The sequence below is a fragment of the Anopheles merus genome, chromosome 3L (genome assembly GCF_017562075.2).
Source record: "Anopheles merus strain MAF chromosome 3L, AmerM5.1, whole genome shotgun sequence".
NCBI lineage: Eukaryota > Metazoa > Arthropoda > Insecta > Diptera > Culicidae > Anopheles > Anopheles merus.
Genome location: NC_054085.1, coordinates 20,421,566 through 20,445,073, shown reverse-complemented (window position 1 = coordinate 20,445,073; position 23,508 = coordinate 20,421,566). Strand labels below are relative to the sequence as shown.

The window sequence follows — 23,508 nt, the reverse complement described above, 5'->3', positions numbered from 1 at the left end:
GTCACTCTGCCCATGCAGCAGTTTGTTTACGTTGCTGCACCATGACAGTTGTCAGCCGATGACGAATAACAAAAAAAAAAAATATCGTCAACGTCACTCGAATCCGTATCGGCACGGAACAGTTCGCTACTCAATAAAACTTTATTTATTCGCCTTTCCTACTACAATTCCAGCTCATTTTTCCAACTCTACCAACGATGGCGACGCTAAAAGATCGTCAAATTAGTAAGTATTGTGTCGCGGGTTTGCCCAATCCGTACTGATGCAATTTTCCTTCCTAGATGCTATCAAGCAGATGCTAAATCTCAATCAACCCATCACGAAAGCGATCTCGGCCGAACCCGTCTGGAAGCTGCTGATATACGACCGTGTCGGGCAGGACATTATTTCACCGCTCATATCGATCCGCGAGCTCCGGGAGATGGGCATTACGCTGCACATGTAAAATTTGCGACAACGCTCCGTAGCGGCACGCAGCCGGCACTCCATGAACGACGTGTTTTCCCTTTTCAGCCAGCTACATTCCGACCGTGATTCCATACCGGACGTACCGGCAATATACTTCTGTGCGGCGACGGAAGAAAACACTGGGCCGCATCGCGCAAGACTTCCAGAACGGGCTGTACGACGTGTACCATCTGAACTTTATCGCGCCCATCTCCCGGCAGAGGCTGGAGGATCTGGCCGCGGCCGCACTGCAGGCGGGATGCGTAGCGAACATTCACAAGGTGTACGACCAGTACCTGAACTTCATCACCCTGGAGGACGATATGTTTGTGCTGAAGCACCAGAACAGCGATGCTCTTTCGTATTACGGTGAGGAGTGTGTCTGTTGTTGGCTATTGCCTTTTGCTAACAAACAATTTCAATCGCATTGCAGCTATTAATCGTGGCCAACACGGAAGACGTCGAGATGGAAAAACATTATGGACAGCATTGTGGACAGCCTGTTCGCGGTGTTCGTAACGCTCGGCACGGTGCCCATCATACGCTGCCCGAAGAACAGTGCCGCCGAAATGGTCGCCCGCAAGCTGGAAAGAAGCTGCGCGAAAATCTGTGGGACGCGCGCAACAATCTGTTCCACATGGACGCGACGCAGACGGGCGCGTTCAGCTTTCAGCGCCCGCTGTTGGTGCTGCTGGATCGTACGATCGATATGGCGACACCGTTGCACCACACCTGGACGTACCAGGCGCTGGCGCACGACGTGCTCGAGCTCGCCCTGAACCGGGTCGTGGTGGAGGAAGATCCGTCGGCCGACCAGCAGCAGCAGTACGGGGCGACGGGGCCAAGCCAAAGACGAAGGCGTGCGATCTGGATTCGCGCGACCGGTTCTGGTGTACGCACAAGGGCAGCCCCTTCCCGACCGTTGCCGAAGCGATACAGGAGGAGCTGGAGCAGTACCGGTCGTCGGAGGAGGAAATCAAGAAGCTTAAAACGACCATGGGCATCGATGGCGAGTCGGACGCCGCCTTCTCGATGGTGAACGACAACACGGCCAAGCTGACGAGCGCCGTCAACTCGCTGCCGCAGCTGCTGGAGAAGAAGCGGCTGATCGACATGCACACCAAGATAGCGACCTCCATCCTGAACTACATCAAGTCCCGGCGGTTGGATTCGTTCTTCGAGCTGGAGGAAAAAATCATGTCCAAGCAGGCACTGGACGGGCGCTCAGTGAGGTGCTGAAGGATCCCGAGTTTGGGCTGCCCGAGGACAAGATGCGACTGTTTATCATCTACTACATCTGCAGCAACGTGTCGGACGGGGAGTTTAAGCGGATCGAGGAAACGCTGCGGGAGTGCGGATGTGATCTGTCCCCGCTGCCGTACATCCAGCGGTGGAAGTAAGTGCTTTTGGGGAGAAAATCATTCGTGACGGTACTAACAGTGGAGTTGTTCTTTCAGGAGCATCATGAAGAGCACGCTTACCAACTCGAACCAGTACGAAGGCAGTGGCACGAAAACGGTGTCCATGTTCTCGAAGCTTGTATCGCAGGGGTCGTCGTTCGTGATGGAAGGCGTAAAGAACTTGGTGGTGAAAAGACATGTGCGTAGACACTAGAAACATATTTCAAAGCATTTTAAAACGAATATTATTCAATTTTTTTCAGAATCTTCCTGTAACCAAAATCACCGAACAGCTGATGGAATGCCGGTCCGGTGGCGGGTCGGAGGTGGACGACTATCTCTACCTCGACCCGAAGCTGCTCAAGGGCAGTGATGTGGTGCCGAAAACGGGCCCCCTTCCAGGACGCATCGTGTTCGTGGTCGGTGGTGGCAACTACATCGAGTACCAGAATTTGGTGGACTTTATCAAATCGAAGCAGAGCACCAACAGCATCCGGCGCATCATTTCGGTGCCTCGACGCTAACGAATGCGAAACAGTTTTTAAAACAGCTGTCACTGCTGGGGCAGGAAATCGGTGGCGTATAGAGCAAATCGGATCCGGTGCGCCGGGAAGGCACTGCACGTTGCTTTGGCGTTGTGCGGCGGCTGGCGGTGGGAAATGATCGGTGTGAGCTTAGCTAGACGGGGTGGGGAACGATGATCGCGAGGTTGTTAACGAAATGGGCTAGGATTATTAACGGGGTTAAGTGGGAGGGGGAGTATGTTTTCCTAGTTAGGGCTCTATGTTTCTGCAGATGATTACAATCCGTTGCTAATTGTGTTTCGTTAGCTTTCGAAGCGTTTAATTGGGTAGCATCGCATTTACGTTAGCCAGCGGGCAGAGGGACAGTACCAACCCGAGTATGTTTTATTCGGATAACTTTTGCCTAGTATTGATAAATATATAAAATAAAATGGAAAAATTGTCGACGCTGAGACATTATTGTCTGGCGTGGATGTTAATTTCATTAAAAAGATAGTTTCTTCTGTCATAAAGGATCATTGTTTGCTTAACTTTTTATAGTTTTGAAATTCAAAGAAAAATATATGTTTTCCTCAGAAAAATCAAAAAGAAAAATCCCCAAATTGTCCTTAAAATAGTGTGCTCTAAATTATTTACATTTTAACTATTGTGGATTAAACGCTCGTGTTCCTTCTAGTGTTGGGTAAATCTGATTCAGATTCATGCATCTGAATGAACCTTTGAAATGTTTCAATGATTCTGAATTAGGATTTCAAAGACTCATGAATCTTAAAGAATCATCAAACTCAAACATCCATAAATCTCTAAAGATTCACGAATCTCAAAGGATTTATAAATCTCGAAAGAGTCACGAATCTCAAAGGATTCATATATCTCCAAGGATTCATAGAGCTTAAGCTTTTCATTAGCCTTCTTCTTGGCGTAACAACCTTCGTGATCATGCCAGCCTATACAGACTTTTAAGGCTTCTTGGCAAGTACCACGCAACCGGATAGTTTGTTTTGCTAGCGAAAAACGGTCCATGCGAGGCTTGAACCCACAACAGGCATTTTGTTTAAGCGGGATCACTGAAATTAAATATTTTGTTAGTTTCGTGAATCCCTGGAGATATATGTAATGTAATGGATCTACAGGATTTCCCATTTTTTGGGTAATTCCCAAATTTTTGTTGGTGTTCCCACGATTTTTTGGGCATTTTGGTTCAATTGTATTGATATCCAATCGGACAATACTGATAAATGTTGGGAACGAATCGAAAATCTATGGGACACGATGAATAAATCGTGAGACGAGCCCGAACAATTATGAGAACCGACCAATAAATCGTGGGAAATCCTGTATAAATCTTATAGATTCATGATTCTTTGATGATTCATGAAATCTTGGATATCTTTCATGAATTATTGGATATCTTTCATGAATCCTTGGAGATCTTTCATGAACCCTGCATCTTTCGAGACTCGTGAATCTTTGAAGAATCGATTTCAATCGAGATTCGATCACTGAAGATTCATATGAATGAATTTCAACGAAAGATTACAAATCTGGCTGCGTGCGTTATAACTGCCTGCGAGGCAGGTCAGCAAAGGAAAAACCGAATTTTACGCTCCTTATGAGAGATTATTGGTTTTATTGACACAGCTTGTTGTTATTTAGACTCAAACAATGAAGATAGCAGTACACTTAAAGAAAAAGAAATTATTTTTATGACAAGAGTGGTAATCTGTCCCCCGTTTTAAGACACCTTTACACGATCGACGAATGATCAAATTGGACAGCGGAAGAAAAAACCCGAACCAGGAACGCCAATGGAGAGCGAAAGTAAAGAAGCAATGTTTTATGGGACGGTTTTGTTGCACTACGCGAGTGATTCAACGGTCGGAGAAAACAACATTTTACTCCTCAACGGACCGGTGAGCTTTATATGCTTGCTTTATATTGTTGAGTAAGCAACAGTTGACGACTTTCACGCAATGCAATGATCGATTCGGTGCGAGTCTTTCGCTACACGAAGAAGACACATTCAAAGTAAAATGTATCATTTTGCTTAATTTTAACCCGTTTTGCATTCAAACCCCATTCAAAACCCAATTGCAAACCGTTGCAACCGCTTCATTCTTGTACATGACCCAAAATGTAACTGTAACTGGTACGGTTGATCGCCCGGCAAAACAAACCTTGCCATAGGCGATGGTACAATGTGTTGGGGGCATGTTCAACAATTGCCCCCCGTTTGACGGTGAAGGCTGTGCACTTGAAATTGATTTGCAAATGATACTCTTCCTAGGTCTCGGATACTTACAGTGCTGCTGAAGCAGCGGCAGGTCAACGATATTTTTACAATTAAATCGTTCTATCAAAAAAAAAAACGGGAACGATCGAAGCTGTTTTACGTGCTTGTGAAATGTATAAAATTTAGTGATAAATGTTTCTTTGGCCTATCATTCTATCCTTTTATTCTTTCAATAGCGTATTTTATGTACATTGCAACTCATTCCACTCGGCATTTGGTTGATCTCCACTGCCGACCACTGGTGGTGGTGAGCAATGATTGTGCATGGGTCTACTTTGGCCTTGTCTTGGGTACTCCCAAGGCTTCGTTCGTTTTCCGAACAGAACGAATGCCGTTGCAGGCCGTTCGGTAACCTTCTTGCCGATCATACACTGCTACATCTACGATCATGTACTCACACACTTGCATGAGTTCAGTAAGGTTTAATAAATGCTCAATTATCAAGTAATCAATTTCTATTATCATTATGTAATTTCCATGTCCATGTGTTTTGTGCCTTTTGATACGCATACTAATTGTTGCGGATTTAGTTTTAAATGATATTTTAAGATGTTTTTTATGCAATATCGCAATTTTTTGAACATTTTACATTATAAAAAATTATATTAATTTACAACAAAGTAAATATCAAGACACTATTAAACGCCTGAAAATACATGCAAACATTGCATTAAAACTTCCAAAATTGGCGTAACAATTTTAGTAATAAATAGATAAATACTTAACAATAATTGAATTTTTTCTTGGAACACACAGTTTTAGACAACAGGTTAAATTTAGTAAACAAAAATAATTGACTAATAGTCAAAATTTGATGCCATGGAGACAAAACTAGGCAACGACTACGATCCTCTATCGAACACTGTTTGATCAAAGTTATTGTACTACTAATCATTTTTTATTTACTTTATCGTTTAGCTTTCCCCAAAACAAAACGCCAAGTATTTGACTAAAATAAATCCATTCAATCAAAAAAAAAATGGTATCTTAAATAGAGTTATCTCATCTTTCTTCCTCAATCATTTTCGTTCTCTCAATCGTAACAGTCACAACCAAGTAAATGTAAAACAAATTGAAGTATTGCAAAGGCTCATTATTACCCATCTATTTGCATACATCCTCAATTTAGCTTATCGTTATTTAATTTTTAGTATGACGGCTTTTTACTAGCCGTATTGTCAATTTAGCATATATTTTCATTGAAAAAAAAACACTATTTCGATTTAATTATTCATGAAATAGTCATTGAAATAACGAGTTCATCGATGCAAAAATTAAACTGATTTGAAAAATCAGAGAATAAATCAGTAACGGTAATCAGTCGAATTGCCATACCAACCCATTTCATATATAAAACAATATCCAAATGTGTAATATTGAAAATGTAGATCACTCTGTAATATATTTTTTTCTGCATAAGTTAAACTTTATAAGATAAGTAAGTGACCTATGAGTAAACCAGTACCTTTCGTAACATTGTAAAGCCATCACACAGAAATTGATCAACCCTAGAAACGTAAACGAACCAAGCGGACAAATCGCTCCTGTTACGAAAGGTTGTTACCCCTACTCCAAGTGTATCGCCGGCCAATATCTGTACACGGCGTCATCGCGCGCCACGAACTCGCCTCGATCACGGCGATCGGCGCCAGGGAGAGCATCGAAAAACTTCCGAGCCGGGTGCGCACCACACGCCAGCTCAATACGATCGTGACCGTCGAGTGTGCCGGAAGACGGACCGCTCCCGAACAAGACAAGTGTCTTCTTGCCCCTTTTGTTTTTGTTTTTGTTTTTTTTTTGGTCATCCAATAGACAATACTGTTATTCTGTCCCACCGCGAACCTGCTGGTGTCCGTTGTCGTTGGTCGTTCACAGCAGGTTGAAAGTTGCCAACTCGAAAGCGTGCCGCTCGTGGGTGTGCTGTGGTGCATCCATTGTGACGTTGAGAAAGCGCAAACCGGGGGGGAAAAAAAACCGAGTGTGTAATCAGTGCCGGTGGTGCAGATAGGGCGCGCACACCCAGATCGTGTAACTTCGCAGGTCAAAGGTTAGTGTGATAGTATTTAGTGCGGGCTTTTGCATGTCGTGAAAGTATTATTTGCGTGAGTTTTTGTTGGACATAATTGCGTTTTAATTGGTGATTTGTGTAGGGTGTGTGTGTGTATGTGGTTTTGATGGACAAGGGCAGATCGTAACCAAAACAGAAAAAAATGTACAACTTACACGTTGCAGTGCACGAAAAACTAACCAAAAAGAAAGCTCTATATGCACAAGCAAAAAAAGATATGTACAAACAGGTAAAGGAGAAAGCGCCCGGCCCCGGCCGGAGGTTACTATTCGCTTCGTGGAATGTAGGAACGCACTCGCACAAAATTAGGTCAAAGCGGGTTTTTATTTTTGGGTGCAGAATACCGTTGTGCCCCGGGCAGCGAGACAGCCCCAAACGAGGCCTCTTGCGGGCGTTTTGCGGCAAAGCTTTCGCATTAGAGCGCGAAGGGTCGCCCTGCGCAACGGGAGAATATACCACATCGATGACTTTGTGTGCATTTTGTGGGCGCGTGTGTTATGAAAGATTTGATATTTGCGCGATACAGGACAGGCGCCCTACAGCAGGCACCACCGATTACGACACCCGAAAGCTGAGACTGCCAAATTTGAGACACCTTGTCGAAAACATTCCTGCGCCTAATCCAAGCAATCGCTTTTTCATATATTTCCATTCAGTGTCCAAGGTCCTACGGTTCGCCGGTGCTTGCTGCGTCTGTTGGTTTTGGTGATTACGTTTTTCGCATTTTCGGCATTTTTAGCAAGCTATGACACAAAACACGACCCCCCACACCCCTCCAAAATACGGGGCTGATGATGGGAGTTTTTTTTATTTTTTGATTTGCATTGGGCCGTTGCATTTGGCAAAGATGCTACGGAATAGTATTATAAAAGATGGGAATATTTTACTTCATATAAAGCCTCGCAACACGTGTTGTATAATCTCAGCTTATCAAACTTTAATCTTACACAATTATAATTATTTTCTTTAATACATGCAAATGATTGCACAAAATTGGCTTTAATAGACAGGCTAATGATAGTTAAATGTGTCTAGAGAAAGCAATTTTACATTTTGATTTTACTACTTATTTTTTTATCTTTTTTTTCTTCTTCTTATTGGATGCAAACATTATTCTCGGTACAACTTGCCTAAGCCACTCGGGCAGGGGCTTGGCTATATTTACCCAAGTAATCCGTACATAGAATGACTAATAAGAATAATAAGTGCTGCTAATAAGTGGGGATTCACATGCGATTTGAAGCATTGACGGACATGTTGCTGGATTGTCTTTGCGATTGTGCCGTAGGATCGTGTGATCACGAAACACGTGGGAAAAATAGTTTTGTTTCAAATTAAAAACATGCTTTATGTGTAGTGTTGTTTTAAGTATTATAATGTTTTTATTCCATTTTTTCTACAAAACTAAATGACACTTTTTATAGGGTTTTCTAGGAGTTCCTATAGCTGTGAGACTTGATTATCTCTTTCATACGTGAAATGGACTTCACGTAATGAGAATTGGACTCTATAGCACCTTGTTAGACAAATCCAGTAGGAATTTTCAAGAATCCTGTAAAAAAGCGTACCATAGACTCCAAATTCCACAATCCAAGTTCATTTCAATTAGAAAGAGTACGAAAGTGTCCGACAACTATGAGAACACCGGGAAAACCCTGTATCATTTTTGTTCTTATTTTTTTACAATAAACAAGTAACATTTTCCACAGTACCTTATTTTGTTGAGCTGATCAATCTAATTCTAAATTAGAAGCATTTAAAACTGTACATAGCGTACAATTGATGTACACTATTCTGTAAAGTTTCCCGTATAAATAAAACATTTCAAATATTCCACCGGTTTTGTAGTGAGGAGCGGGGCAGCATGTTGATGTGCAGCTGTCCATATAATTGACCGGTTTTACATCTCTAGGGGCATGATCGAGTACGGTGATTTAATTATGGCCGTACTTCTAGCGGTGTAAATTCAAACACGTCACCCATTCCGTTTGTTAGCAATTGTGTGCTCAAGCTCACACTGGGCTTTTATTGCTTCTCAAAGCTAACGTGTCCCTTCTCCCATAATACCGCTTGAACAATGAAACTACCAAGCGCGTGTGTTTACCGAAGAACGGTGGAATTCGTGAGCTGCGATTGCCCGGTCGAGCACACTACTTATAAATCCATCTTCGATCGATAGTTTGACGTTGCTTGGAAGAGCAGAAAAAAATATCACGCATTTAATAGTATCTTTTAAACAATCATTAGTTCGACTGGAATTTTAGGGTTTCTGGGGTTTTTTTTTTTTGTTGTTGTAAGGTTGGCTCACTTCCTGTGTCAGTTGTAAACAGCAGCTTCGAGGATCTTTTTGGACAGTTCTGTTGCATGTTTGGGAAATAGGTAGTTTTGCGATGCTGGTGAAGGTCAAGAGGTGCGTTAGCAAAAACAAATGGAATTAGCTATAATTTAAGCTTTATTAAGGCTGATCTTTGGTTGATCGCGCACCAGTCAGATCCAAGCATTGAACAAGAGTTTGAACAAGTTGAAAGCTAGTATTGGGGTCAAGGCCGACTCCTGGTAAAAGTTGTCGCAGGTAAACAATAAAAAAACATAATATTTTGTTTTACACTTTGCTGCGTGTTCCCGTTTCGTCGCTTACTCAGCATTCAAGTTTTTCGTTTTTATTCACATTTAACACATCACCATTTGTAGAAGCTGTCTTTTGGCGAAGGGCTAGCTCACCTTGTGATTATGTAGGCGAACTGAACGGGCTCTGTTTTGCAAAGTTTGCCTCCCAAGCACTTACACCACTCAATCGCGCTTAGATACTCCGAGATGTTGGTTATCTTTTAGCCGTTCGAATTCGGGTAGCCTTCAAATGGGGAAAACGATACACCGATTTGGGTTTCGCTTTCGATTAACAAGCGCTCCCCTTTGGTTCGGTAACACAGTTTTCGTCACCGTGTGACCTGCTGGTCAGCTGAGCGAGCGAGCGAACGAGCGAGGTCACATTTTTACCGCGAAACTGGCCGAAACGGTCAAAATGCAGAAACACCTTACGTAAGGGTTTGTTTTGGTTTGATGATTTTCTTAAACGATTTTATGTGTCTACTATCTCAATCAAGGCATCGACTGTGCAATCGCCTTAGTGTGATTTAGGTAAAACAAATTTCAATAAAACTCCGAAGTAGATTAGGATGTAGCCTAACGTTGTTGAAATTAAGGACATACAAAACAATGCGACGCGAATGTGATAAATATTTTAATTGTGGAGAAATGTTTGCTTCACTCTATCGTCTGGTTTTGCTTTTGTTTGTGAATCCCGGACGACACATGGGAACAGTTTCAAGCATTTATCTGCCTGGGCTTAAATACATTTAAAAAAACCCGGTTCTCGATTTATTCATTCATATGCTGTTGTTGCTTTTATGGAATCTGCCAGAATATTCATGCGTCTCGGTATCGGTTTGTATTGGATAATTTATCGACAATCTATGATGGCTTTTAGTATTCGTTTTTTTTTTTTTGTTATTTTCAATTCTTTTTTGTTCTATTTTGGTTCTTGTTGCAACGCTGCAATAGGGCCTTTTCTCAGCTCACAGATCCGCGAATGTATAACGACGAAAGTTATTTTAACACCTTATTTTACCGAAAGGGGTTTAAAAATTACTGCTATCTCCGGTATTTTAATGCACGAGAAAAAGGGCGCTACATCTGCTGATGTTCCTTGAGTGCCCTTTCTCTCGTTCCCGTTAGACCCAACGGTTGATGGCCTTTCCCCTCGGAGCTTCTTTGGTTGATCTTCGTATCATACGAATTACATTGGCTATGATGGCGATCTTCTTCCCGATCGATGTCACCTGTTATCTAATTAAACGCTATTAGCGCCCTCTATTGGTCGAATTCTATTGATCGATCAAATGGACCGTGATCTTCTCACAGTTCTCGAATGTATTCCTAGCTCATACTACATTGTGCTCATTTGCTGTTGTTCTGATTGACTATGTAGAATGTTTAAATAATAATTAACATTAGGTTTGGTCAGCCAATGATCGAAAGCCATTGCCTTTTTCGCGGTAGCCCTAGTTGAAACGATTGGTTTTTAGCGTCAAAATTATAGGTAATAGTTCCGGCAAATTTAAACAAATACAACAAAGATAAATTTGGTTTTAGATTGGCTTTGGATTGTAACCTTACGTGTAGTGATAACCATGATCAGATTTTTATTCAAAAAAGTGTAATGATAGCCTTTTATATTTGCTTTTATTTTAAAAAAATGTTAAATAGTTTATTAATAGTTACATTACTGAGGACAAGATAAGTAATGTTCGGGCAACAATTCAACAGTATCAAAGAGTAGAACAAATCAATTCAGCTTTCAGTATTCAATATGAATGAAATAAAATTGAAGAAACTCTGACACTATAAATGTGATACCGCTCACATATCTTATTTACTACAGGTAACTAATGAATAATGAAGGTTATATTATAATGGGATTTGATTAGGAAAATAGACTTCTACTTCTTCTATTTGACGTAACGTTCATATTTTTTTTAGAAAGGAGCTATAATTTGTGTTTTGTGATATAAACAAAACAAGTTTAATTGGTCATACAAACGGTTATGTTGTAATTTGCAACGAAAGTATAAATAGAGTTGAAGGTATGACAAATTAGGAATCAAATTTAATCAAAAGTGAATTTAAATAAAGTTCTATTAGAGAGAAAACAATAAAATAGAAAAAGGAAAACATAAAGCAGAAGAAACAACGCAACGAAAACAAACAAAAAGAAAAATACCATTTTGTTTTTTTTTTCATTGTGTTTTTTATTTAAAAAAAATGGTAATGGTTCACCAACGAGAAGCATCTACAGCATAGCAATTGGAATCGTGGAACATTAGTTACTAATCATTTTAATGGCAAAGCAACGTCCCAAAGAACGTTCCAAATCAGCCTCGATGATATGCAAAACCGTGTAAAAGTCTTCAATGTTTCTGTACAATTCAATGTTGCTATGCGATTAACACCGAAGGCAGGACTCATTTATGATTTTGCTGTAACATAGCGAGGGAGAGAGAGAAAAAAAAGGGTTTTTTTATTGTATTGCTTATCTTCACAGCATATCCGGGTTTGGCAGACGAGACAGTCCTACACTGCGGTAAAGAAAACAACACAAAGCGCCAAAAAAAAAAACATATTCCAACCAATGAAATGATTGTATGGCTCGCTTCCTTTTTGCGTAAGCGCAAGTAAGTTCTCAAGCTGTGTTGCTCCAACGGGCACCGGCCACATGTTCATAGCGTCCCCGTTTGGTACTGAAGCAATTAGCATGGCAACTACGCGCCGTTCCCGTATCGTCGCGGTTAAGTGTGGTTCAATTGGTCAGAAAAATTTGCGTTTGTTTGATTTGAAAACCACATTCGCGTTCTGTTATTTTTTGTGTTTGTATGTTTGGAACGGGGACGCAACCGTCTTAGGGGCTTGGTGGGCACCACCGGCAAGCTCCAAATCATGTCCAATGTCCAGACGATCGCAGCCCTGCGCGACGCTGCCCAGCAAGAAAGACAAAGAATTGTGATCACAGGCCGTGTCTTTGTAGCCACAAGTGGCAGGAGTGCTAAGTACTTCGAGCAGACGCTCGAGAGAGTGTCTCATGAGTATGCGAGAAGGAAGAAAAACTCGCGCCTCCCAGAAACACATCACCACGAAGTGTAAAATTGACTCAAATACGATTGCGAAGTGGAATATCTTATTGCGCACACGTTTGTGCTACCTCATTGCGATTCTTCCGCAAAAAAGCAAGCGCAAGATGCAAATTGAAATTATGATGGGGCGACGTTTCTCCGTTTTTTTTTTGTAGCGATTCCGTAATCGATACTGGCCATTGACAGTGCTCGGGGTTAGCTGGACATAGAGAACAAAATAGAACTAAAAAATGGGGTGAAAGAACCAAGGAATGCTTTATGTTTTGGGGGGGATCTTTCTTCGTGCCAAGGAATGTTCAAGAATGTTCTCCTCCCTGCTTGACGTGCATGATCGACGTAAAACGCGATCGATTGCTTTTTGTTTATCTGGATAGCATAGGAAGAGGCGCGTAAAAAAAAACACACACACAGTGAAACGCATGAAATATCTGGCCAACGGTCGCTGCTTCCGTGGATGGCCTCGGGCAAGGTAATTTGAAGTAAAGTGGACCTTTTGTAATGGCTTTGTTGCTGTGTCATCACTCTTACGCTTTTTGAAGTGAAACACATATGCGTGGTATAATCGGGCAATGGAAGCGGTTCGATGGCGTTAAGCGAATGAATGAATTACGAATTAACAGTTCAACTTTGCCCATTAATTAATATAAATATTTTACAATGTTTAGCATACTAAACAAAAGGGAGAACAAAGCGTCTTGTCTCATTACTTGCTGTATGTATAAGCTACTGGTAGCGCATGGCGGCAGTACTACTGAAAGATACTTTTAGTTTCCTTTTAAGTGATAGTGCTTGTATCGTGTGCGTTATATTGTGAATGCTCGATGATTGATCTTAATATTGCTATTATAGGATAAATTTGCTTCGTTTGGGTTTATGTATTAAATGTGTTGATAATGTCAGCAGTGGTTGTATTATTGCTTGATCCTCTATAAAATTTGACGTACCAAATTGCTCAGTAAAATTAATATACTCACTGAAAAACAATTGCAATTTGTACGTTTTCTATTGAATTGCTTGGGATTTCTTAAGCAACTCCTTTTATTACTACTACATTACCGCCAAGCGATGAAAAATATATTCTTTCATTATATATTTTGTATATATATATATATATATATATATATATATATATATGTTCAAAAATAACAAAGCTGTGTTTTTTGCATCCTTTTCGTACAATGTTTTTAAATTAATTTCAGTATTTTTTGGAATATATCCTTAATCAAAGATATATTTTTTTACAAAAACGTATCTCGTAATATTAACTGCTTAGAGATGTGATGCAGTTCTTTCACTTCTTTCATTATCTCGCAAATAACTAAACAAATTAAACAAATAACACATTTAATTGTCTATGTTTAAATTAATTAAACACAATTAACTCATTGAAGCTCAGAACAAAGTCCAACAATTCACAGCACAAATGAAAAAAATAAATAAATTAATTTATTAACAATAATATCGAGCTTGATTTGTACAATGCCCAGAGGATCAGAAGACTGTAGAACGAAAACGCTTTCGATTACGATTACGCTTTCGTTTGCATTCAATTATTTCCTTTGTATTATTTTTTATTTATTTTGTTCATTCTTTTGTTAATTATTTAGTTATAAAAGTTTCATTTTCTTGTTTAAAGTGATTGGGAGTTAACATTGAATTGTGTTGCTACGTTCAGATTTATTTATATATATTTTTGTTATTTTATGAGAACCAAATAACCAAATTTTATTAATCTCAATGCGTGGCGGATGGAAACCTAATTAAAGAAAGAGAAACGTAACACTTTTCCACACAGCGCACAGATCTTTTAGGCGTGAAATTAATTAAAACCTAATTTCCTACCCATCAAAATACGCAATCAATTGTATCAAAACTGTTTATACGCAATGGGAAATTTGGGCTCTATATGCTAAGCTGCATGAACACGTACAAAATACTAAACTTTTCTTCTTTTTTTTTCTTTTTCTCTGGTGTTTGTCTCATTTATTTTAGCTCCCTACACTTTTCCACTGTACTGTAGAAAAACAACACACACACAAAAAAACGAACATGTCGCCACTCGGGTTCAACGATCCGCTGTCGGCGGTGGCATCCGTAGTCACGGGAGTTGCGATCGTACTGTCACTAATCAAATACTACCTCTACCTCACCTGCGGGCACTTTACCTCATCTGTAAGCATACATACGATAGTAAAAAGTTTGATGCATGACAGTGGGCTGGCGGGCGGTGAAAGTGATGGTGGACGATGGTTAAACCACGCCACGAAGATGCCATCGGTCCTAATATCCCCGTAATGCACGGCTGGGCATCATGAAGTGTGATGCCGCTAGCCAGCTAGATTAGCTATCTGATTTTTATTAATCTCTTTCTCTTTCGTCTTAATTGTTCTTGCAAACCTTTCAACCCCGTTCAATGGCTGCAGCGAAAGATGGAGGGTAAGACGGTCATCATTACCGGCGCAAACTCGGCATTGGCAAGGAAACTGCCCGCGATTTGGCTAAACGAGGCGCCCGCGTCATTATGGCGTGCCGGAACATGGAGACGGCCAAGCAGGCGCAAGGTATGGATGGTTTCAGCGTTGTAATGGGCTAACATAGTTGTAAGGAGATTACTTTCCTAATGGTGTTGGTGTCTTCGGAGTAGAATATGAAGTGGGTGTAGTAAAGTAGGTCGTTGGGGTATCTTGGGGAGTAAAGTTATTGGTGTTGGAAAACATCTTCTATCTAGAATTGTATCGTTTATTTAGTCTTTCATTACTGTTGTTATTGACGCCGTAAGTTCTCCTCAAAATTTGGGAAATACATCAAGGTCTTTGATTTAACCTGTGAGGCGTACAACTAGTTAATAATGATATGGGATTGATAAAAGACTGTCTAAGTCTTGCATGTTCATCCTCGATCGTATCGATCACCTGGAGATCTACCTCTGTATATATCGCCAACGGATCGCAGACGATGGTTCTTACCATTGGGATTACTCTTTAAGCTGTTGTACATAGCAACTTCCAAACATCTCTCTCCAATCTCTCTACTGCACGATGCATGTCCATGACCCGCTGTATACAAGCGCTGTACAAAACAAGGGCACCCTTAAGTAAACACCAAGGATCAAGCCATACATGGATGAGACCCGCCCCCGGATGACACGAACGAACGATTTTTTCCTCCGCAGATGAGATAGTGAAGGAAACGGGCAACCAGAACGTAACCGTGCTGAAGCTTGACCTCAGCTCCCAGGCCTCCGTGCGCGAGTTTGCCGCGGAGGTGCTGCGCACGGAGCGCAAGCTGGACGTGCTGGTCCACAATGCCGGGTTTGCGGAGACGTTCCGCAAGACGCAATCGGTGGACGGTATCGAGTTCACGATGGCCACCAACCACTACGGCCCGTTTCTGCTGACCCATCTGCTGATCGATCTGCTCAAGCGCTCCGCACCGAGCCGCATCGTCGTGGTGGCGTCCGAGCTGTACCGCTTCGCCTCGGTCAACCTGAACACCTGAACCCGGTCGGCAGCCTGCCGGCCTACCTGTACTACGTGTCCAAGTGTGCGAACATTATGTTCACCCGGGAGCTGGCCCGCCGGCTCGAGGGCACGTCCGTGACGGCCAACTGTCTGCATCCGGGGATGATCGATTCCGGCATCTGGCGCAACGTGCCGTTCCCGCTGACGCTGCCGATGCGCGTCATCAAGAGCTTCTTCAAGACGAACGTGGAGGGCGCGCAAACGTCCCTGTATCTGGCCTGCTCGGAGGAGGTGCAGGGCGTCAGCGGCAAGTACTTCATGGACTGCAAGGAGGCGAGCCTGAGCGCGGGCATCAGCGACATGGAGAAGGCGCGCAAGCTGTGGGACGAGTCGGCGAAAATTGTCAAGCTGACGGAGAGCGATCCTAAAATCTAACTCCTCTAGTAGCTCCAGGGTGACATGCCCCTGATTTGTGTTCCAGATATCTCTAGACAGGGGAGAGAGAGAGAGAGACAGAGATAGTATTGTTGTTTTCCATCCATTTTCTTTTTTATAATTTAGCATTTAACGTTCAAGCGGGTCCAAGAAGTATTGGGTAAATAAAATTTGTTGATCCGTCCGTTTAGCGGTTCCATCCTCCACAAGTCAATGAACCTGAGATAGGCGTTCCATCGGTTTTTTTTTTAGCGGAACGAACCCCCTGAGATAATGTGTGCGTTTTTTTTGCTGTGCAGTGTTTGTGTTTGCTCTTACCTGAATTGTCAATTTTTGCATTACTTCGCTTCATTTGTTCGTGTGGTGCTGATGGCGCGTTTGCTTCGTTTACGCTTCGTTGACGCTTTTTTCTTCTTTTAAAGGTTTTGTTGTGTTTTTCATTTCATCCGCGTTTTCGCTAACCTACATATGCATAATAATTACAGCGGCTTAGAAGACCCCCTCCGCTCGGTGGTTAATATTGCTAAGCTTCATAAAAAAATGTCTCGTTTTTTTGTCATTGCTGACAAATTTCATTATTCATCGAGCAAATAGAGTCGATGCGTCAGCAAAACTGTTAGCTAGGTCAGTGGGCGAAAATAAGAAGCTTCTTGAACGTAGGAGAATGTATGTTTTTTTTTTTTAAATAACTTTTAATCAGACGAAAGGGATCAACAGGAGGATAAAATCTCTAAAAGTCATAATTTATATTTTTTCATAGAGGTTCCATCACTTTTCATGTGGCATTTTAATTAAACTTATTTATCAAACATAGTAGAGTCTTATTTATCTCATATTATTCTCATTGCTCATACATTGTCTATAAAAAATAATTTTAACGGATCATCTTTTCCATTTGTTCCTGTTCCAATATTTTTGACACACACTGTATGGTGCGAAATGCGCTTTCAATGAAACATTTCATTAAAATTTCAATCGTATATTTTAATAGCTATTGTCCATAAAAAAGTTACTAAATGAACGTTTTTTTCATGAAAAGATCGTTCTGGAAGTTTATGAGAGCGATAAAAGTCAAAATGTTTACCTCTATTAACCTAAAAGAGGATCGTTTATTAGGCAGACTTTTGTTAACGGCTTTAGATGAAATGTTTCAGTAGTGAAATCTTTCCCAAAAAGCTTTCAGACGAATGAATGAACGTTTACACGGTGCAAAGTGATTTTTCTATTGCTCTTTTCGTATTATTTCTGGCAAATGTTTCTAAAAACCACATTCTGGACAGTGTAAAACAGGAAAGATAGCTCAAAAATGTAGTGCACACTTACAAAATTATAAAACAATGCTTCTTTTGGCTGCTTATTAACAAATTTGGCTTCAGTTCGCATAAAGAGTACAAAAACATTTCAGCTAACGATGCAATGCGCTCTCTTCGAACGAGTATGCTGCGTAACTACGTTCTACTCATGCTAACTCTTTTCCGACCACTTTGCTCCGGTTCTCACTTGATGCTGCAACTACTTTACAGAGGAAATAATGGCAGAAACGGGCAACACGAAGCTGCTCATCAAGCACGTCGACATCAGCTCGCTCGCCTCCGTCCGCGCGTTCGCGAAGGAGATCGTCGCGACCGAGCCCGTAATCGACGTGCTGATACACAATGCCGGTGTGGCGCAGGGCTTCAACAACAAGGTCACCTCGGACGGGCTGGAGTTTACGATGGCGACCAACTACTACGGACCGTTCTTGCTGACCCATCTGCTGATAGATTTGCTCAAGCGGTCCGACCAGGGCCGCATCGTGATCGTGTCGTCGAAGCTGTACCAGTTCGCTTCGCTCAATCCGGCCAACATTAACAGCATCAACCCGATCAACTACTTCTCGCTCTTCCCCATACACCTGTACAATCTGTCCAAGTTTGCGGAGATTATGTTCACGCAGGAGCTGGCCCGCCGGCTGCGCGGTACGAAGGTGACGGCCAACTGCCTACATCCGGGCGTAATCGATACCGGCATCTGGCGCAACGTGCCGTTCCCGATCAGCATACTGTTCAAGCCGATCCAGATGTGCTTCCGCACGCCGGAGGAAGGGGCGCGCACGAGCATCTATCTGTCGGTGTCGTCGGACGTGGAGCAGATCAGCGGCCAGTACTTCCGGGGCTGCAAGGTGCATCAGCTGAACCGGCGTGTGCAGCACGTCGCCCGGCAGCACGATCTGTGGGAAGCGTCCAAGAAGCTGGTGAAGCTGACGGCCGACGATCCACAGATTTAGGTGGCGAATGGGATGAAGTAGGCTGTTGGCTGCCCGGTCAACAGAGGTTCGAATGTACGGTTTTAGGAAGTAAGGTTTATAATAAAACTTTGGCGTACATATTGTGTGCCAGTGCGTGATGGTATTTCCCAGTGAAATTTGACTGTTGTGTGTGTTTTCTTTCCTGTTTTTGCTAATGAATCCTTGAATCTGAACAGTTTCAATCGTTTATTGCCATTTAAATGCCTATTATTTAAAGTCTATTAGAAAAAAGCCCATTTTAAAGCCTATTAGAATTATATTGATTGAATTTCAATCCAAGTAAAATTCAATGCATTCGGACACTTATTAACTTATCAGATATTTCACGGATTGGGTTGCTTTGTGTTATGCTGATCACTTAATCAGGATCGGACTATATGCAGCTTTCATGTATTTATCTGGTTTTTTAATGCTTAGTAGCTGATAGATGATAAATCTTCGAGGGAATCCGAATACTACCACTGATATACTTCTAATACATAATATTTATTTTGGTTTATTTCTTTACATCATTGCTTAAAAAATATGTCGTTGTCCATACGTGGAATGATAGAAAGAATTCTTCTTTTATTGTGAATTTCTAAATTTCTATGATTTTTTTTTTCATATATTAATTTAGTAGATCCTAAATCTAGTTCAAACTATAGCAAAATGCAGTATGCGAATAACATTACTACTGATTACACATCCTCCGTTCGCATCAGGAATATCCGAAACCGTTTAAAGTCTTGCAGCATTGTCTACCATTCCGTTTATCCTACCCTAATGGAGAACTCATCCACTCGATTTTGTAAATCTCAATAAGGGCCTATCACAGCCAATATGTCATTGTGAGTGTTATGATATTACTTTAATCTATCAAAGCTAGGCAAGCTAAATACGATACGAGTGATAGCTCGTGATAGCTCGTGTTCAAGATCACAGCTATTGTACTTATAGAATTACTGGTTGGATGCCAGCATTCACAATCATACGAGTTTTTGCATTATTCAAAGATTTGTTCTCGTAGCTCTTCAAATCGGTGGTAATGGTGTTGAATGTATTCATTTGAATGTACAATTTTCTATACCATACGTTTTTAATAACCATTTTTTCATAAAAATCGGTAGTTGTTAGCTAAGCTATTGACTATCTAACGAACATAAAAAAATCGTTTCTAGCTGGAATACTTGCTAAGTAATATTTTTTACTAGACACGTTGAAGAAATACTTGTGTCTATCGTTACGTTATTTATGGATAGTCCCTGCAAGCTTCCTTGTAATTTTTTTTCCAAGCACAAACGAATTAAACAAAAGAAGAGTAAAATACCAAGTAAAACATATCGTCCCACTGTATCAAAATACTGCAACAAGCTTACATTCATCCACAGGGAGCGCATGAAATAAATATTTGAAAAATGAATAAATAAACAAATCAATTCTATCAGTTTCCACTCTGTGAATAGTGGCTAAAATGTATTGCATAGTGTCATCATTGTTATGTTTTCATTTGAACTGCAAACATTGGATTCTGCTTGTTGTACAGTTTCGGAGAATAATTGTTACAACGGAACGTATTTCATTTTTATTCTCACTCTATAAATTGCACTTGTTGTTTTACAAACCCTTTATTATGCTCAACCCACTACAATCCATATAATCAAAGTCCCAAGTATCATCAACAATTGCAAATCCAATTGCAATTTATTTTTCCACTTCAAGCTGGGCACGTCGAATGTTTGCACTGTGATTCAGTTTTTAGAATAGGTTAAAATATTTTCCCATTGAATCTTGCACTCCAATCAAATGAAATGTAACCATTGAACCACTGCAACACTGATCGAAATGTGCGCCAATCTCTTCGCGTGTAAAAGTTTCTCTTCCCCAAACGCGTGGGCACCACGGGTGCATCAAATCGATTTTATTTTTCAAGTGCAGCTAAACTTTATCCATGCCCTCAATCCCGACGTTGGTAGAACGGTGGAAAAATTAATTGCACAAATATTGCTGCCCGCTTGATGAATGGCAGGCGGCAGGTTTGAGGTTGTTTGAGATGAAATCAACCCAAAACGGTGGCGTTGTTGATCCCGTGTTCGGTGGTGGTGTGGGTGATGATGGTAATAATTTTCCATTCCATTCATCCATTCAAAGGACTCGGTTGCCGCAGGCAGTGTCGAACCAGAAAGGAAAGCTGTAACAGTAGTGAGATGAGCTGGTGGGAAGGAGACATTGCGTACAGCTTGGTGGGTGATTATTGTCCCCCTGCGAGCTGCCCGGCTCCTTCGTTTTCCGAGGAGGGTTAATGGTTGGGATGGAATTAGTATTACTTTTGACACTTACCGAAGCTGCTGGTACTGTCATGATTTTGGGGGGGATGGAGCAATCACTTCATTCGCTTCATTCCTACCCCGAAACCGACAGACAGGCACGGGGACAGTGGGTAAAGTTTTTTAATTGGAATTTTTCACCATTTGCTCAAAAAAAAAAAAGCACAAGAGGGAAGGAAGAGGAAATAGGAAAAATAATAAGACTGTAGCGTTTTCCCGCCCTGTGACAAAAGGGGATAAATCTTCTCTTCACGTCAAACGGTAGCAGCAACACAACCACGAGCTGGTGGATGGTACTTAGGGAAACGGACTCGACCATTGTCAGTGCAATGTGTCCCTGAAACGCATGGAGAGTGATAGGAGACATTGACAACCGAATATGGTGGTGAGCAGTAAGAAAAAACAGGAAAGGAGAGGGGTGTGTAAAAGTAAACTTTAAGCCGAAGAATGTGTAAGCGTACTGGAGCATACATTTTACATTAACCCACACCGACTGCAGCTTCAGCTGTTGTTGACCGTGCTGTAGCTTTTCCGAGCTCCCCCAAGTACGGTGTCCATTACCGTCTCGCTGCATCCCTATGAAAACGGTTGGACATTTGCTCAGGGAAAACAGAAAGGATGATGTGTGAAAAGGTACAAAAAATAAATAAACACACAACGACCTGCTCCAACCCAGCCAGCCGGCCGAAAGTCGGTACGAATGGCGCACCAAATTGGATGGGTACCGAAAAAAACCGGTACGTGTCGCGTCGCTGCAACTCGCTTCGAAAGTGTTTGTCTTGCTCTTCTTCTGCTTCCCTTTGGAACTGTCTGGACCTGCAAGGTTGGTTAGCATATCCGGACAAGGGGGATGGTATGCGACATCTGTCGGTGGGTTGTTCAACTCAAATTTGAACCTCACATTCTACACGTTCACGCCGGAGAAGCGGTGATTGTAACCGAAAGGACCTCATCCACCGTATAGGAGAGGCACATATAAGGAGAGGGAAGGATGATGACCATCCTCCGCTACTTCATGGTCTGTCACATTCGAGTGGTTACGCCCTTGAACCGAAGTGGCTTTCGTTATCTCGTAGTAAATCCGGTAGTTACGATCATCATCGCAAGATTTTCATGTCATTTGTGGAAGAGCTCGTATGTGACGCGTATGCAATGGGTGATGATTTGTTTTTTTCTTTTTCTCGTAGAAGCGGAAGTTATTTTGTGGTTTAACTAATGCTACAATACACATTTCGAGCTTTGCATTCTGGTTTGGTGAACGGATTTCGTGCCACCAAGACGCTATCGAACGTTCAGTGTTAAAGTTTGGAAATGGGTTTCCGAGGGTTTTATGCATCATGTGATATGCAAGATATTTTCGCTTGAGAGGAATGGAATAATTTTCTATCTGTATTGTATGTTCCAGTACTGTTAGCAAGGGATAACTTTTGTGTGGTCGGGTAGGTCGATGATTTAAAAACTTTTTCGGATTGAGTGTGCTTCAAAATAATAATAGCAAATAAAGTATTAAAACTTGGTCGTTCATCGACATATAAACACCTTTTCCCTAAATTTTCTCTCCGCTCACTTCGAGTAATGAAATGTATGCAGTATGCATTAAAACAATTGAATAATAAAATCATCTATTGCTTTTCAGATTTTAGGTGAAAATATTTCTTGATGTGCAATTATAAAATTGTGACGGGTTCGGCTCCGGCTAGAGGTTTTCTATTCTCATAAAATTGTAAAAATATAATAATATTTTTTGCACACTTTTAGCCACGTAAGCAAAGCTCTATTAAGGCAAAATGATTTTGATACTTATTGCATTAAAAATGATTGAAGATATAACATTGCATACATCCAGGAGGTTAGTAAGAACGGCAAGGGTCGATGTGGAATTGAAAATAAATTGCATACATTTAGGCGTTACACAACTAAAGCATAATTCTGCTTGAATCGGTCGGACATTTGAGGAACAAAATGATGAAATAGAATAAATGGAAACCCATTTTGTACCATAAACGCTTCTTACAATTACGAATGTAAAAATCTATCTATTTCAATGTAAAAAAGTACTCACTAAAAACTGCAAAAACAAAAATCAATGCCAAATCTGCAGTCCAATAATATTATGGATTTTTTTACAATGTTTGTCTGCGATCTAACAATTTTGTATTTTGTATTTTATTTTTTTCCGCTAAGCATTACATATGTTAAATCCTCTATCGTTTTGAAGCCCCGCCAGCGCACAAGAACCGGACGCTACCGAACAGTGTCCAAATCGTGCCCATCGATTACTGGGATGGTTATTTTCCTTCAACCAAACTAACAGGACATTCCCGCCTTACAAACACAAAACACACAGACACACGCACAGAAAATCATCCCACCGCTCCCCTGTTCCCATTCAATCGCAATTGTAATTTTCCAAATCATCCAGCCGAGGTCGGGCGAGGATCCGTTGGGCTTTTTTATTCATCCCGCCAGCCGCAAAGCGTGGAGCGGGCGGCGTGCGGGCCGGACGAACGCACACGGTTTACAAATATTTAAACATTCCCGTCACGAACCTATCCCAATCGTTATCGAAACCATAGAAAGCAATCCAATTCAGGGATACG

At 41.4% G+C, this 23,508-nt stretch overlaps 1 protein-coding gene and 2 pseudogenes across 1 annotated transcript; all 3 read left to right on the top strand.

Moving 5' to 3' along the window:
* The first annotated feature begins 184 nt into the window (after positions 1-184).
* On the top strand, positions 185-2,529 carry LOC121598954 (annotated as a pseudogene).
* Positions 2,530-6,312: 3,783 nt separating this feature from the next.
* On the top strand, positions 6,313-17,832 carry LOC121599870 (annotated as a pseudogene).
* Positions 17,833-17,846: 14 nt separating this feature from the next.
* LOC121599027 (retinol dehydrogenase 14-like) lies at positions 17,847-18,581 on the top strand. The gene has a single exon (XM_041926500.1). The coding sequence runs from the start codon at positions 17,847-17,849 to the stop codon at positions 18,579-18,581; it is 735 nt and encodes a 244-aa protein (XP_041782434.1).
* The last annotated feature ends 4,927 nt before the right edge of the window (positions 18,582-23,508 follow it).

What these genes read in the sequence shown, in the direction of transcription:
- LOC121599027 (XM_041926500.1), top strand. Translation starts at nt 17,847, where the DNA reads ATGGCAGAAACGGGCAACACGAAGCTGCTCATCAAGCACGTCGACATC.